Source organism: Necator americanus, chromosome II (assembly GCF_031761385.1).
Source record: "Necator americanus strain Aroian chromosome II, whole genome shotgun sequence".
Lineage (NCBI taxonomy): Eukaryota > Metazoa > Nematoda > Chromadorea > Rhabditida > Ancylostomatidae > Necator > Necator americanus.
Genome location: NC_087372.1, coordinates 11,665,886 through 11,683,254, shown reverse-complemented (window position 1 = coordinate 11,683,254; position 17,369 = coordinate 11,665,886). Strand labels below are relative to the sequence as shown.

General features: G+C 42.6%; 2 protein-coding genes across 4 annotated transcripts; one reads left to right on the top strand and one right to left on the bottom strand.

Moving 5' to 3' along the window:
* Window positions 1-392: 392 nt before the first annotated feature.
* Window positions 393-7,347, top strand: RB195_017562 (uncharacterized protein; the record flags this gene model as incomplete). Of its 2 annotated transcripts, XM_064184610.1 has the most annotated exons (13): window positions 393-414; window positions 1,449-1,564; window positions 2,467-2,584; window positions 3,105-3,186; window positions 3,252-3,352; window positions 3,403-3,518; window positions 3,705-3,761; window positions 3,818-3,899; window positions 3,953-4,072; window positions 4,142-4,221; window positions 6,917-7,031; window positions 7,087-7,202; window positions 7,255-7,347. In XM_064184610.1, 13 exons carry the CDS (start codon window positions 393-395, stop codon window positions 7,345-7,347), a joined length of 1,218 nt encoding a protein of 405 aa, XP_064040491.1. The 2 variants fall into 2 exon arrangements, with proteins under 2 accessions (XP_064040491.1, XP_064040492.1); XM_064184611.1 differs by lacking the exon at window positions 393-414 and having other exon boundaries at window positions 1,535-1,564.
* Window positions 7,348-10,502: 3,155 nt separating this feature from the next.
* RB195_017561 (uncharacterized protein) lies at window positions 10,503-16,788 on the bottom strand (the record flags this gene model as incomplete). Of its 2 annotated transcripts, XM_064184608.1 has the most annotated exons (3): window positions 11,622-12,255; window positions 16,034-16,114; window positions 16,709-16,788. In XM_064184608.1, 3 exons carry the CDS (start codon window positions 16,786-16,788, stop codon window positions 11,622-11,624), a joined length of 795 nt encoding a protein of 264 aa, XP_064040489.1. The 2 variants fall into 2 exon arrangements, with proteins under 2 accessions (XP_064040490.1, XP_064040489.1); XM_064184609.1 differs by lacking the exons at window positions 11,622-12,255; window positions 16,034-16,114; window positions 16,709-16,788 and adding an exon at window positions 10,503-11,612.
* Between the last annotated feature and the right edge of the window lie 581 nt (window positions 16,789-17,369).

Below are 17,369 nucleotides of genomic sequence, written 5' to 3'. Positions count from 1 at the left end.
GATAGAAGAATCCCGTTCCAATCAATCGCACTCATCGGTTCGACGTGAGATTCCGACATTATTCGCACACGAGTCATCAGTATTTAATGAAAACAACCATATTCTTGCCTCCATGCGTCAGAATTTGATGGAAGTCAATTTATGTTCAGCTCAATTTTATCTAATTATTTATTCTTTACATGGCAATCCGCGTGTTTACGAATGGAGTATACAATGAACAAAAAATGACAAAAATAACACCAGCAAAATAATAGCAATGAATACATATATAGGTTACTGAAAACAAGTGAATAACCCTTCCTAGCTTTAGGAATCTGTTAACAGCTTTCTTAAAGGCATCACCCCACGAATCTGAGGTGGTGCAGATTTCAGGTGGAGTATTCGTATACAGGATGGGAGACTACGGAGAGGGAGGTGATTCCGTCCATTTCTTGCTAATTGCCGTAAAAAACGGCCCGGAAGTTGCGGCGCCGCCCAAGACTGGCGCGCTCCAATCGAACCTCTTGTACAAAATGGTGCGACAAAACGAATGAAGCCGTATCTTCCGGGCCGTTTTTTACGGCAATTAGGAAAAAATGGACGGAATCACCCCCCTCTCTGTAGTCTCCCATCCTGTATACGAATACTCCACCTGAAATCTGCACCAGCTCAGATTCGTGGGGTGATGCCTTTAAAGGCAGCGTACTACGAATCTGAGGTGGTGCGAATTTCAGGTGGAGTATTCATACACGGCATAGTAGATTATGGAGAGGGGGTGATTCCGTCCATTTCTTCCTAATTGTTGTAAAAAAACGGCCCGGAACATACGGCTTCGAACGTTCCGGCGCGTTTATTTTCTACAAGGAGTTCGACTGGAGCGTGCCAGCCTTGTGCGGCGCCGTTTCCAGGCCGTTTTTTACGGCAATTAGGAAGAAATGGACGGAATTACCCCCACCCCTCTCCATAGTCTACGATCCCGTATACGAATACTCCACCTGAAATCCGTACCATCTCAGATTCGTAGGGTGATGCATTTAAATACTGAAAGCTTAGTAGGAATGGGCATTTTTGTACAAAATTGAGTAGTCCGAGCCAGCTATGCTAATGAAAAGTGTTGTAACAACTAACTATTACCGATCTCTGACGAAACGCAGACACGGGCATCGAGACAGGATTGTTCTGGAGTTATCATGCTCTACGGAGATGTCGTGGCGCTGCCGCTTGCGAGGGTGCCGGGAAAGTGCTGGTTATTCGCACTTTCATGAATTCGCATGCTTGTTGCTTTTGCGCTGGCGTGTGCTACGTGTCATCAAATAGATTTTCATCTATGATTTACCTTAGATTGACAAATATCCTAGTTTGTGTTGTTCTTTTTTCCCAAGACTCATTTAACACATACTGTGCCAGATTTGAATTCATTCAGTGGCAATATTTCAGTTTATATGTCTTACTTGTTTCGCCTCGGTTAGGTAACGTGGACTTGTTTCGACTTTCAGCAGCTACTTCATTCAACATATATCCATCGAATGATGTTTGTGAATTGCAGATAATATCGATGTCAACAAAGAGGAAGGGTGGGAAAAAGGTGAGTTACTGTCGTTGTTTTCTTTCCTCCTTGACCTCTTTCCTGAAAAGATCTCAACGGAAAGTGCCAGTTAGAAGCGGATATTGATTCGAAACTCATTTCCAAGTTGATGGGTGTTTCGACTAAATCCTTCCTGGCTAAACATCCGATTGTGCTAGTATGTTACGGGTTTCTTGTGTCCATAGAAGGTGGAATGACTTTTGGAATTTGCCTTTATTTCTGGACGCTCTGACTTTCACTTCCAGCAGCTTTAGCTTACATGTCATAGATCCTTTGAGACTAATGTATAGGTCTTAGGGCTACGACTGATTCAGTTGTTTATTTCTAGAAGTAAGGGCGCCGCTGAGGCCCCCCGCCCAACTACATTTTATCCATGTTTCGTATTATTTCATGTAGTTTCTCTCATTACGTGGTAGGCCCAAGCACTAAAAATCATGAAACCACATTAGCGAAATAGAGCTTAAATGCAGCCAAGCAAGTACTTACCCGTCAGAGGAAAGGACATCTAACTTCGGCGGGTGCGTCGCGGCACGCCACTCTTGGGTGAGCTGTCTAAAATTCGGTCAGCTTCGAATGGGAAGTAAAGTTGGAGTGCTTTTGGACAATTCCAAGAGGAGAACTTCAATCTGATTCCAGTCTGTTACTGGATTTTCAAGAGATTTTTTTTGCTCATCCGACGTTGCACCAATATGCCTTAAATAGGAGATTAAAAATGTCCAAATATAATGGTCGGGTCAAAACAGAATCGGGTGTAGTTGCGTAGGAGGCACGGTAACCGAAGTAAAACCTCCGACATCAAGCTGGAAATAGCGAACACATAATCTCGATTGCAACTGGTGGATCGCACTTTTGTCCATTCCATTCATTCATTTCATTAATATAATATACGTTCTATTTATCAGGAGGAAAGCGGAGACGCTGCTCTTTCGAAAGAGCAAGATGCTATCGCGAGATACGTCCGCTTCAATTGTCCAACGCTCTCAACGATGTTCCAAGGAAACGAAGTCTACTATTTTTCTGGTGAGGATCTCTTTAGCATCACTTTTTACATGTCGGTTTGTATTTCTCTTCTCAAAGTGAACAAACCATCATCCTCTCTACACCAAACTACACTCCGGTGAATAAGCGATAGATTTGGTAATTCTGGATACTGGAAGAAGTTACTGTAGTCCTGAGCACAAATTGCGGTTATTGAATAGAAATTCCTGCAACAATTTCGGAAAGGCCTAAATCAATTTTTCAGTCAACAGTTTTATATTTGAATGTATTATTTCTTGTAAAACCCTACTATAGTATTTTAGTTGTGGTGATTTGATGCTGATGATTTCGGATGGATTATTTTGTCTTGAGTTTCGATTTGCGACTTTTAATCTCTTGAATCCTGATGCTTTGCAAATTACGCAACTCGTGACATCTCACCGTGTTTTTGATCATCAGGTGCCGTAGTTGTTGAGGTGTTTCCAAAGGAAAAAAAAAAACGAAGACGGCTTTGGTTTTGACTGTTCCGTCTTTTCTGTTCTGTAATATTGGGACCTTCAAGGTTCGAAAGCAGTCGATACCCTCATGGAATCGAAGTATGGTGCAAAGGCGAAAAGCGAAGCCGCAGCCTTGTTTCCAAACAGGTTTTATTTCTCGGAATATTTGAAGTAGGTATGGTTTTGTTCTATTTCAAAAAGATCCTGTCTAGGCAAGCTGCCGTGAATTATATGCGTGATTTGATGGCCTATCAACTTTTCTTCCGTGCTCGTAAATTAGTGCCGAAGAAAAAAGATGAGAAGGATAAAAAAGGTTCGATCTATTTCAGGTGCCTGCCTCCGTAGTTTCAAATTCTCTTTCAGAGCCAGGAAAATCTACAAAGTCTGAAAAGGGAGAAAAAAGAAAAAGAGAGGACGAAACACTAACAGAGACTGAGGCGGAAGACAAAAAAGAGGAGAAGAAGACAAAAGAGTCTAAGGTCTGCTTCGGAGGATTCTTTTTATTAGCATTGATCTTTTAGAAACCGAAACTTCCTATCTGCTTCCTATCTACTCCGTGTTTCTCTTTTAAACTAAAGGAAACAAGAGCGTTGGAAGACAATGATATGAATAGATGTTGTTTAGTTTCTTAAATGTGAACTGAATATTATTCATCACTCATTCAGGGAGATGATGAAAAGAAGAAGAAGAAGAAAATCAAGTTGGAAATTCATGACGTTCAGGCACCGTTCCCACGTTTTACTACCACCTTTTTTGATGCATCATTCTTTTTTTTAAGATTTTCAATGACGACAAAGATGTTTACGTTTGGGTGTTTGATCCGACGCCTCTTTACAAAAAAGTGATTGGGCTTTTGATGGGTAGGTTTTAGCTCATCAAACTTTCTTTCATATTTTTCAAGAGGTGTTTTTAGTACTCGGTACTATCGTTGGGTGTTTGTTCCCTCTTTGGCCAATTTGGCTTCGACAAGGAGTTTATTATTTGTCACTCGCAGGAATAGGACTCTTTGGAGTGATCGTAGTAGTTGCTATTTGTGGGTATTTCTTCACAATTAACATTTCTGCTAGTCGAAGCAGTTTGATTCTTTCTTTTCTTTTTACAGTGCGTACTATTCTGTTTGGCATAATTTGGCTTGTCACTAGGGGTGAACACAAGTTGTGGATTCTTCCGAATTTGACTGAGGTAAGCGTCTATCGTGGTGATCTTTGCATGGAATAGAACATATGTTCTTGAATTCATTAATAGCTTCTAAGGGAGATTTTTTTTTCTCTGGTGTCCCGAGCACTGATTAAAGTCAGCGTGTCACGAAATTAGCGAAGTTGGGATCTTTAATGGGCAAAGCAGGGTTTGGGGTGTAGATCAAGGATATGAGCATGCTCGCGCTCAATTCCCTCCTAATCGTGCAGAGGCACGCCGTGAAAAACGGTTCGCGAACGCTTGGGGGGGGGGGGGGTTTTTTTTTTTTTCGCAAATTGGGGCCGAACCACGAAAAAGTTCCCGCTTGGGGGCCACATAAGTGACATAGTTGGTGCTGTTTAAAGTCAGTACAGCTCCTACAGTGACACTCTATTAATGGTTTATTTTGGTGAAGTGTGTATTTCCTTTAAAAGGTTGTCTAGATCGCTTTGTCCATTCGAATAAAACATGAGAGTGCGTATTTTGGAAAAACCTATATATTCTTCTTTTCTTCATACAAGCTTTAGCTATACAAATAACGGGTAATTGATTCAAGCAATTTCAAAGAAGAATTGAATTCTTATTCCAACCAGTTTATCACAAATAATAGAAATATTGACATTTTTGAAGAATAATTTCGATGAAAGGAGGTGCAGTGTTAGTACTTAGTTTTATCGACAACACTTTTCACCTTCCACAAAGCGTGTGTAAATGTGCAACGGGTGCATTTAAGCCATCGGCTGAATATATGCATCATGAAATAACGTAGTCACGTCATTCACCATCAAAACACGAGGGCGTCTGAGAATGGCTTGCCACGATCTTTCTTCTGCGTTTCCGAATTCCGTTTCCGAAAAATTTCCGAACATCGCTCATCTATTACGTCGAGTATTTCTCGTAAACTTGATAACCTTTTATAACAACCAGTACAACAAGTGATAACTCTCTCTTACAACCAGTGTGATGGAGGACCAACGCGAGCTTAGGCAGCTTTTGTGCTGGTAATGTTTTTTTCTTAGGGATAATAGCGCGAGAAAGTACTACATGTTTACAAAACACCCAGCAATGAGATCACACATGAAGTCCACATATCATGTTAAAAAGTTCGAAAAATGTTTAAAGTTTAAAGTTCCCTACTATATGTGAAAGTTGTGATCAGCATGTGTTAAATCTTTTTAAAAAATGGCAGTAATTTTCGTAACAATCCAATGAGGTCTGCGCATTCAACTACTTTGTTCTGGATAGAGAGGATACGTGTAGTTAAATCAACTGACCTGGAACTGGATACATTTGCGTAAGCTGCTGCGCTTGAAGAGGTGCGCTTGAACCAATGATTGCGAGCGAGAAGATGTCGCTCGCTCCAGTTGGATAGCAGAGATGAGTGAAGCTAGCGAGGTTCCCATAATGATCGTAACTGCTAGATTCGCCGCTCCGCTTACAGCGCAGCAACTTAACAACTGCAGTAGATAATAAATTAATAATATAATATAATATAATAATAGATTTAAGGTTATTTTGTGCTTGAAAATACGCAGGTGATGAAGCGCATAATGGTTAAGAATGTGACTGCAGTTGTGTGTTGAAGGTGTTGAGAGTTTCTATTGAGCCATACTCGGATAATCAGTTGTCACCTACAATCCATGTATTACATATTTTGTGCAGAGCTACAATATTCGTAGTCAGCACGCGCAAGAACATCTGTAGTTGATGTTTCACTGAGCCTAGGAAGAAGTTGTTTAAAAATCGAGTTGGCTCGCGTACGCGAGCGAGCAGTCGAAGACCAATGATGTCTCCTCACCAGGCTATTCAAATGAAACCAATGGGTAGTTTGAGGGGAGCGGAGCGTGTACAAGGGTGCGCGTTCTAGAGTACTTCGCAGAAACAAACGCCGTTCCCTCGTCGTCTTCTACGACACCAGGGGAAGTTGAGCGGCGCCACATAGTTTTCCGTAATCTACAACCCGAACTCTACGGGTTCTCTGGGGCTTCCGTGCGACGTCAATTTCGTGATACACTGCCTTTAGGTAAATGTCGGAATCTTTGTGACCTGCGTGATTATCGGATCTACTCACCTGTGCCCTTTAACATAGCTACAGCTTGGGGGAAAAAGTGCGTTCGCATTATTTAAGTGTTAAACAGTTGAAGAACAATAAAGGATATGAAATTCGGAGAATTGACGCCACTGTGTTTCGTCGCGTATATGGACAGCTAAGGCGTGAAGAAATGTGCTTTGGATCGTAAGGCGATAGTTTTCTGCATATTCTACGAGGATTAAATACTATCTCTGTATTTATATTCGCTTATCCCTGCGTATTGACTTCGAGATACTCTGTTCACTGAGGCCCCGACTGTATAAGCCTGCTCGCAGTCGGTGGGTGGATCGTTGACGTGTCATCATAAGAGCAGGAAATGGAGTCTTTGGTCATTGAATATCTGGAGAAGACCTCCAGATAGATTTCCTAGGGTTTGACTATAAAAGCATATAATCTTTATGCTCTGAAAAATTTGGACTAATCTTGTTTTACTACCTGTACTGGTGGTCTACTCGTTATTGTTTATAATAAATTTTTGAATGTTGTAATACAGCTAAGATGGAGAATTAGGAGTGAATTTCTTTTATCGCTGAAAGATTAACCATGTATTCACGTTACAAGCGTCCTCTTGCCTTCTTTGATAGTACTAATTGTGTTTATTCGTATCAGGACTGCGGTTTCTTCGAGTCTTTCCGACCATGGTATACTTATGAGTATTGCCCCCGTGGTAAGAGCGTAGATAAGGATCAGAAGAAAAAGAAGAAGAGAAAGGAGAAAGAAAGTGGTAAGTGATGCTCGCTTTCACTGGAAGCGTTTGCTGCAATTTTATTCTGTTTCAGATGATGAAAAGGAAGGGGAAGGAAACAAGCAAGAAGACATGAATGAAGGAAGAGATGAGCTAGATAATGTCAGTAAAGGCAGTAATTCAGAAAATGAAGAGGTTTCTGTAAGCGAGGTAAGTCGGTTTTTTAAAATCATTCTTACCTAACCATACGAATGAGACTTAGGACGCTTCTTCGGCACCACCATCTCCGCAAGGTGAGGTCAGAAAAAGGCGATCACGACGAGCTGATGCTGATTATGTCATTGTTAAGAAATAATCCAAACTAATTTCATTCGCAACAAACTACTCTAATGAAATTTTTTCACTTACTTGTTTGCCTAAATCTAGAGATAAGTCATAATAGTTCGTTAGTTAATTTCTGTTCTGTACTGGTGCGACTAATACTAATAGTGGTTTTTGGATGGTTTTGACGCTATTTCACTGACTTTTTAAGCGTTCTTTCTGCTGATTCTACCATTGTTAGTAGTGTCTATTTGTTGGTACCAAACACGGTGTCGGTTTCCCCTTTCTTGTAGTCACTTGTTCATGAGCTATGTTCACGATGGTTTTGAGTTTCAAGATAGGATAGGAGAGTGGAAGTGGTTTTTTTCAATACGAAAGGTAGTTGACGGAAGGAAGACATCCAGGTTGCGTCTTTTCCGGAACAAGAACATATTTGAAAAGTGATTGTTGAAAATATGAGCAAGTAGATCGTTATTGGGTCACGTTATTCGCTCGAACTTCTACAAATTAGAGTATCCTAATTGTTTGTCTGTACTACGCTTGAGTCTGTAGTTCAGGTGATGGAACTGTTGCAGATATGATAATAAATATAAATGAAAGCAAGTCCATAGTTTTATCTTTCTACATATCCTTTCTCTTAGCATTTCTTCAATGATTAGTGTCATGTAGCAAACAAGCATGACTTGTTACACTTCTTGTGCCCTGCTTACATGCAGTATTAGTGAGCGCTTTTGGCGCTAACTAGCCAGAAAATGCAATATCAAGTACTGGTGCTGAGCAGTCTGCCCACTACGGAAGGGCGAAATCCTACCACCGTAGTTGTGATGATTCTACCATTTTGGCTTACCCACTTTATTTCAGGGAAACCGTCCATCCGCTACATGTTGGATCGTCATAGTTGTTTTACTGTTCAGCGCCTAAAAGCTCCGTACAATCGTATAATCCTGTCTTTCCTGGTATTACTGTATTTGGTTCTCCTGCATCTTGTAAAAGTGGCGCCATTCGTGAGAGTTGCGACTGTACGATCTGTCGATGGTGTGAAACCGCCCTAGAGCCTTTCATTCTTCCCATGTGGATGAATTGGTGTCACACTTGTCTGGGAAGACGAAAACACCGACTTGATGCAGTCATTGTATCGGATAGACCGCGCTCATAAACCTCAAGTGACTCTGAATTGAAGGCCAGTCCTTATCAATTGTCGAGAAATTCTTTCTTAGTAGATTTGTCAAGAAAACCTAAGGCGGTCTTGTTGAGCAGTGGTGCCATCGAAGCGAAGTGACACATAACGTATCATGGGCGCATTTACTCTTTCTTCCGAGCTTCAAGAATGGATCCTATTTTTTCGAGTCTATTTCAGAATGTCTCCTTTGCGACTCCCGTTTACTACATTATGTTATTCTGACCGAACAAGGTAGAATTTTTACTCACTTATTAGGTTGTCGCCTAAGTATCGTAGTGTTTTTGATCCTTGTATTCTGTTCATACCTGCTATGACTTAGCAAAACATAAGATGTGCATCCTCTGTATTCTGACCCGCGTTAACTTCGCTCAGACATACGATGACTGTGTCATCTCCCTGTCATAAGACGTGTAAGATGTGGTTTGCCAACATTTAAGATTGTCGACACTCGTTGGATGATTCGACCAATAGGATGGTCATCGACAAGCAACGGGACGCTCGAAAACGTATGTCACCTCTGGAGAGTTGGTGATCATGTATGGCTTTCAACATTCTACTATTGGTAGAAGGCTAGCGAAGATTGCCAAGGTTAAGAAGCTCACTTGATGGGTGTACACAAGCATTAAGAGTTTGACCTCACATCAAAGAGTACATTTGTCTCTTTCTTACCTCTCTTTGAGTGATACCCGGGATATCTTGCACCCTACCACAGCCTTCGATTTGTCCGAATGGATTTTCGATGAACCGCAGGCAGGGGCGGGGCGCAATGGTTGTGTATTGCAACAGAAGCCGTCGTAAGAAACAGCGTTCCGAGGTGGTCCGTTTACATTGATGCATGGAGAGCTAAACGGAATCACCCTCTTCCCCACAATATACGACCCAATATAGGCATTACCCGCCTGAAACCCGTACCACCCCAGATTCTTGGGGTGATGCCTTTAAGAAGCGCGATGGTAAAGCGTTCATGTGCGACATTTCTATGGAAAAGAAACAGGGGGTTAGTTGTTAGTTGGTCGTTGTGAAGAGTCTTAGACGGTACCAAGTCCCAACCTCCACCCGCAGAAAGTGTTCATCTCCTCTAGGAATGGGATGAAGTACTCCTGCTTGAAGGGCAAGTGATTAACACTGAGACTTATGTTCTTCAGCTGCAAAAGCTGGAGGGCACCGATTGCACGCTCTTTCTACTGCGACAGCAGAGAACACACACGGAAAACTTGGCATTTGTCGAGCTGAACAGCTAAAGGTGGCCAGTAATTTCTCAGGGTCCTCGTAGTCTGAACATTGCTCCCATAGATTACTGGCTCTTCAGCCGCAAAGAATGCTAAAGAGTTGAAGGGAGGTCATAAAGGAGGGAATCGACAAGTTGATAGAACTTTGGAGTGAGGTAGTGGATGAGGATGGTGCATACTTCTGATATCCAGGTCTTATTTCTTGAAATATTTACAATAGAGTGTCATTTAAAAATATTGACAATACACCTAATAGATACATGCACAGATGCAAATTTGAATACAACTTCTGAATACTTATAATCCTGTCTCAGCAAAAACAGAAGGACCATTTCATGATTCTATGTCCGGGTACAGGGTTGGGTGTTCTACCCCTGATTTGACGTTGTTCGCCCTATAGATATTATCGGATGCGAGTCAAGGCTCTTCGATCAATTCCAAGGTGGATATCGGAGCTTAATAGCGGCCATAGCATACGACAATGATGAGAAACGAACGAAGTTCATGTACTGTAGTGCCTTGCTCCGCAACATAGCTCCGCAACATAGTATAGGAAAGCCGAATCGAATGCATTAGAACAAAAAGCTATGCAATCGGGAAAGGGGGCAAAGAAAGGAAAGAAAAATAAGTAGAAGAGGAGAAAAGAATTTATCCCTAAGCAAACACAACACAAAAAAGTTTGTATGGTTGCTAACAACGGGAAATACGTTGATAAGATCTATATATTTGGTAAATAGATAATAATCACCTTGATCACCTTGACTCCCGTTGATCTTCGAACTAGTCGAGCGGGCGCCAGTAATTCTTCCATTTGTCCCGATCGCGTGCCAGAGTAGCCCAGTGGTTCCTCCTTTCGCGTGGGACACGAAGAGCATCATATTTTTCTTTCAAGGACTTCGTGAAGAAATCTGACCATCGGGTCGGCGGTCTTCCTGTAGTGCGCTTAATATCGCGGGGAACCCAGTCGCTCACGGCTCTGGTCCAGCGGTTGTCATCAAAGCGCATCACGTGTCCGGCCCACCTTATTTTACTTTCCTTGGCAAACGCGGCGGCGTCTCTAATCTTCGATCGCTGACGTAGGAGGGAACTTCGAATCCCGTTCCTCACTTGCGTGAAACGGGATACTCCTAGCATCACTCTCTCAATTGCGCGTTCAATGACGCTCACCGCGTTTTCTTCCTGCTTGCGAAATGCCCAGGTTTCCGAAGCATAGGTCAAAGCAGGAAGTACGGTGGTGTTGAAGAGGTGAGCACGGAGCCGGGTGTTCCTGGTCTTCTTCACTACATCCTCGATGCTCTTGTACGCTCCCCAAGCCGCTCGTCTCCTCCTGCCCAGCTCGGGGGTCAGGTCGTTCATCATGTTCAGTTCCCGACCCAGATAAACGTAGCTGGTGCATTCGGATATGTTCGTTCCGTTGAGCGTGAATGGGGCATCCGAGACCCATCCGTTCCGCATGAACATCGTCTTTTGTAGATTCAGCTGAAGACCGATGCATCCACATGTTTCGTCGAATTCGGTCAGCATTCGTTCCGCTTGGCTGATGCTAGGTGTTACCAGTACGATGTCATCAGCAAAGCGCAAATGGTGTAGCTGCCGACCATCAACCTTCACTCCCATGTCGTCCCATTCCAACTTTCGCATTGCGTTCTCGAGGGTGGCTGTGAATATTTTGGGTGAAATTGTATCACCCTGTCGGACCCCCCTCTTCACGTCAATGATGATGTTCTTGTAGAATGGCGAAATTCCGGTCGTGAAGTTACTGTACAACTCTCGAAGTACCTTAATATACTGAGTAGGGACGCCTTGGTTGTCCAAGGCTTCCACGACCGCTTCCGTCTCAACCGAGTCGAAAGCCTTCTTTAAGTCGATGAAGGTGAGACAGAGCGGCATCTTGTACTCTCATGATACCTCGATGAGTTTCGAAACAGTGTGAATGTGGTCAATCGTGCTGAATCCTTTTCGAAACCCTGCTTGCTCGCATGACTGTCCTTCATCCAAGACTTTTTCAATCCTATTAAGGATTACTCTTGTAAAGAGCTTGTAGATGACGGACAGTAGGCAGATTGGGCGATAGTTGCCGATGTCATGTGGATCTCCCTTTTTATACAACAACACGGTCTTGCTGGTCTTCCACTGTTTAGGAACCTTGCATTCCGACAGATAACGTGTAAAGAGCCTCGCCAGGGTGTTGATGAGTACTGGCGGAAGGCTCTTCAGGTGTTCTGGTCTTATTCTGTCGGGACCGGGTGCCGTACGATTTCTTACCGACATGATAGCATGTCGTATTTCGGACGGGAGAACCTCTGGAATGACTTGTCCATCTTCCCTCAGATGGTGAGGAGGCAAGTGGACATGGCTGTCGAAGAGATCAGAGTAGAAGTCGTAGATGATTTTCTCCATCCCCCTTCTCGATGCAGTGGCTGTTCCCTTTGGGTTCCGGAGAGCAGTCATCCTCGTCTTGCGACTGGCGAAGTCTCGACGGACATAGCGGATGCTTTTCCCCGCCTCTGCAGCTTCAGCCAGCACTTCTGCTCTAATCTAGATAATAATAAATAAATAAATAGTAAATTCATATCCTCTTAAATACACCATACAATTTAAACAACAAGTAAATTCATATCCTCTTAAATACACCATACAATTTAAACAATATTCGCGAAATTAGATGGAATTTTCATGTACTCTACTTACCTTTTTTAAAGAGGAAAGTTACCCTGAGGGAGGTGCACAACGTCAAATGTTAACGCAATTTCATTATAGATATAATAGGATGAAGACAAAATGTAGCGTGGAGCAGTTGTGTATGCAGCTGTGCCCGAAGCGGTGCGGTGAACGTAGCGGTTAGGATCGAGTTAGGAACCTTCCTAGCCCCCATTCTTCGCTGCAGTTCGCGATGGTCCCACCTCGACTCCAACCGTTTTCTCCACCGCACCGCTTCGAGCGCAGTCGCCTACGCAACTGCGCCGTGCTTCATGTCGTTTTGATCCGGCTTAAAGGCATCACCCCACGAATCTGAGGTGGTGTAGATTTCAGGTGGAGTATTCGTATACGGGATGGGAGACTACGGAGAGGGGGGTGATTCCGTCCATTTCTTGCTAATTGCCGTAGAAAACGGCCTGGAAGATGCGGCGCCGCACAAGACTGGCGCGCTCCAATCAAACCTCTTGTACAAAATGGTGCGCCAAAACGAATTAAGCCGTATCTTCCGGGCCGTTTTTTACGGCAATTAGGAAGAAATGGACGGAATCACCCCCCTCTCCGTAGTCTCCCATCCTGTATACGAATACTCCACCTGAAATCTGCACCACCTCAGATTCGTGGGGTGATGCCTTTAAAGTTCACTTCAGTAGATGACAATATTTCCTTTTTATCTTTCTCCGCTTGTTATTTCCAATTTTTGATCTTTACCTCGACTTCTTAGTCTCCTGGATTTAACTTCTATTTTATCCTGAGTTCACGGTAAAAAAAAACTACCAACGAGCTAAGAAGCTTTGCTGTAAACTGCATGCTGTAACCAATTTTCTAAACTATTTTGAGTATATTTCTTCAACATTATTTTCGCCGAATGCGCGTAGCGGGTTGCCCAAAAAGGTCCCACCTCCGTCCACGGTTACCGAGCAAACAGCTCGCCACCCTTTAGTCTCTTCTCCGCCGCCTCGTGAAACGGCAGAAATCGCCGCGCCTGACTCTCGTAGATTTCAGCCGTAGTGAGATTCACCACATCTACAAAAATTCCCTAAAAGTGATTTTATGGATTTGTGGCGAGTTTGCTGTGCGGGTATTGTTGCGCTACCAGTGCCCGAAAAACTCCCTCTTAGGCTTGCAATTTTTATCCAGAGGATGGATGTTAAGTTCCATCATTATACAAGTAAACACCATTCATTCTGCAGCATGTGCAGATGAAACATTCCAATATCTAATCTTTCGTTGCGTACATATCAGGAATAACCGATTGTGAATAACCATAATTCTGAATAAGTTTTTGCGAGAATGCAACGTAGAAAATCATTTGAAGGGCAGAGCATGGATTTTGGTACACATTTCTAACTTCCATCACTATATGGAATGTAATGGGCTGATATAGGGCAGTCAATGAGATGTCCCGCTGTGTCTGCACAGTCGATCGAAGGTTCCAATCCACCCACGTGCTGACCAGGCCTTTCATCTTTCCGGTGTCTATCAACTGGTACCAAGCATAGGAGGATAAAAAAAAACACTGGCTCCATACCATAGCTATCTCCCGCAAGCGATGGAGTGGAATGGAAACATGGAAAAGAAAAAAGAGGAGAAGAATGACAGAAGAACAACGAGAAGAAGAGAACAGCGGAATAATAAAAGTGTTTCTTTCTTCGGAATAACAAAAGTCTTTTTTTTTTCATTGAAGACATCCTATACAAGAACCTTTATTCCGTTTATTTCACAATTCGACTTGATCTTGAAAAGTTACCAAAGCAGCAAGTAACTTCTCCATTTTCTCCTGTGTTCTGAAACTCTTCAGAGGTTCATTGAGCTTATCACGGATCGCTTCCTTTTGTGAAGATGGAACCTGGACAGAGCATTTTTGATCAGCGAAGATTAGCGCTCTTAGCGCTTGAAGGTGGCGTTTGGAAGAATTCTCAAAGTCGAAGGATAGATAGGCTTGAAAGAACGTTGGGTCGAGGTATAAGTCACGTTTCGTTGATTTTAAAAATACACGAGATAAAAATATTGAAAAAACACTAGAAATTGAAGGGAAGGTTTCATACACTATTTTATGGATACTATCTCGCTCTAAGAAGAAGTTGCGTTTTACATTTCAATTTTATTGAATTTTAAGTGTCGTTGAATTGTATGTTGTTTTATATTCATCGGATTCGACGTGCTCATTCTGAAGCGGCAACTCTACGCGATGATATTTGCTCTTTACTTAATGAGCAGTACTTACTGTTAGAGCGCTGGAAACAGAAGTGAAGTGATGCTAAAGGTTCTACTCATTGATCATAGTCCATATTGATTCATTATATTGATCGCAGTGTTTAGTTTATTTTTCTAGTTTTTCACCAAGTTTCACCGCAGGTGTTGTGGAGTGGATGGACCCAACTACTATTACTTTTGTGATCAATGCAATCGAAAAACATATCTCCGTACTTCATTGACGATCTTGCGGACCACACTAAGTTGTGATTTGCTGAAGTCGCCTTTGTATTCCTTGTCCGCTTCCAACTTCCATTCATCGATCTAGAATTATTTGAACATTGACTGTGCATTTTATGGAGAGTTGTGTGGAAATAAATACCTCCTCTTTTAGGTCCTCCGTGATGTCGTCTTCTATGAGGTACATCGCAGCTGCATAAATTTTACGTAACATCAGATCTTTTTCCCACAGGTCCAGGAATTTGTGGATAAGTGATTTTTGCTGTATATAGTTGAGATTGTTTGACAGATATTATTGAGTTTCATGTCAACAAAAACAAACCTCTTTAATTCCTCGTAATGACTTCAGAAAGGCGACTCCCGCTTCCTTTCCTCTTCCAATTTTTACTCCTTCGTTGTATTTATTAGCCAACTAAATGCTTATTACACACAATACATTTCTTCGGTGATGAGAGACATCTGAGGAGTAGTACTTGATAATGGTAATACTTGTCCAATTGTAGTGATCTTTCTGTTAAAGGCAGTGTTTTACCTCCTAACTACTCCTCTTTTGTACCACAGTTCTATAGAACAGAATGATTGAGAATTACCTGTTCAATTTGTTGATTTGTTAGTGACGTTCCGTTGAAAATTCGAAATAAAGCAGCTGGATCGAGTGAGTAGGCGGTTAGAATAATGGCAAATGCTATTGCACATCTGAATAAACATCTATATATGAGAATGAATGACAATAACGTAGGAGTTTTGATTTTTGCGAGCACATCACTCGTTTTAGTTCTGCTCGTCTCTCTTCACACCTTTACGGAAGGAATTCTCTATGATCTCACTTCTAAAAGGAGTAACCTCCGCTTGTCCCTGTGATGTGTGAGTGAGGAATATTTGTATCCATTTATTGTCGCAAGCTAAAGCTGTGTAGTGGGTTGTCTTTATTCTTTATTTTTTCGAGTTACATAGATGTTATCAGGATGTCGAATAGTCTGATATTTGGCCATCATGGCGGTTTTTGTCTGCAAAACTTTGTTATGTCGTTGGTTGCGAAAATTCATTATATCTCTCCCATAGGATTGGATGAACGTTTGAGGAAATTGGTGTCATTATGACCTTTGCTACGGAATCCATTATCCTTCCATTTGTCGCGAGTTTTAGGATCCAGTTTTGGGATCATCAACAGTGCTTACACAGTTGAAGCTAGCAATGGTCCTACTTCGATTCCAACCGCTTGCTCCACTGTGCCGCTTCGAGAGCACCCACCTATGCAACTGCACCAAGCTTCAGGTGATTTTTACTCAACAGCGCACGAAGAAAAATGGGCAACTGTTCACGTGTGAATCTGCAATACTCTGCGTCCTAACGATTTTTTGGGTCATTTTTTACTGGATAAATCCCAACACCGTCACTTTTATGTTATAGTGCAAAACGACATATAGGGCAGTGCTTGTGTAGGGCGTGGACACTCTTGGGATTTTGCCCCGTATCGTTCCAATGGATAGAACACGTGGTTCAGTGAATCTTCATTACCGCAGATGACCGCACAGTACCAAAGGAGGCGAATTACATGTCTAATACATATCAACCAAGGGCTACTACAAGCGGGCCAAACCCATAATTACCTGAGTTGCAGTGAGATCTGGATAAGTGATCGTCATCGGTATGATGATAGTGCTGTTGCATACGCGGCTGCGCTCGAAGCGGAGCGGTGGAGATAGCGATTGAAGTCGAGGTGGGAACATTGCGAACTATGGTTGGATCAAAACGACATGAAGCACGACAGTTGTGAAAGCGGCTGCGCTCGAACCGGCGCGGTCGGGATCGTGTAAGGATCCTCGCCACCACCACCCATCTCTGTAGTTCACCATGGTCCAACCTCGATTCCAACCGCTGTCTCCGCCGCATCGCCTCGAGCGAGCCGCTTGCGCAACTGTCCGTCCTTCATGTCGTTTTGATCCGACTATGCAACGAAGAATGATGTCAGAAAGGATCCCACCTAAATTCTAACCGCTACGAACGCACCGCACCGCTTTGAACTCCGCCTCTTACGAAACTGGACCGTTGCTTCATGTCGTTTTGACACCACTATACGCTGCCTTTAAATAATGTGTAATCCCGAAGTGTGAAATAAATTACCGCTCAGTTCAGCCGTCTCATTTTTGATGAGAAAAGCTGGAACATGAAGGACAGTTAGTGTTTGAAAAGTATTTCAAGTTTTTCTAGTTTTAGCATTTAACAAAAATTAGCATACACAACACTTAAGAACACGTGCAGCTATACACTACAATACATTTTGTTGATAAAATATCCAGTTAGAAAGGCGGTCCAAAGAACAAAAGTTCTAGAATGGTCCTATTCGCACCTCAAATGACACCAGAGAAATTTGGCAAATTTTAGCTTTGTTTGCCAATTTGAAATGGTGCCTACTTATGTCGCATTCTGCGATTAACCATTGCTTGAGAAATACTGTCACTACCTTAGATGACAGCATTGGACTTCGGATTACTGTGTTTCTCGAAATTGATT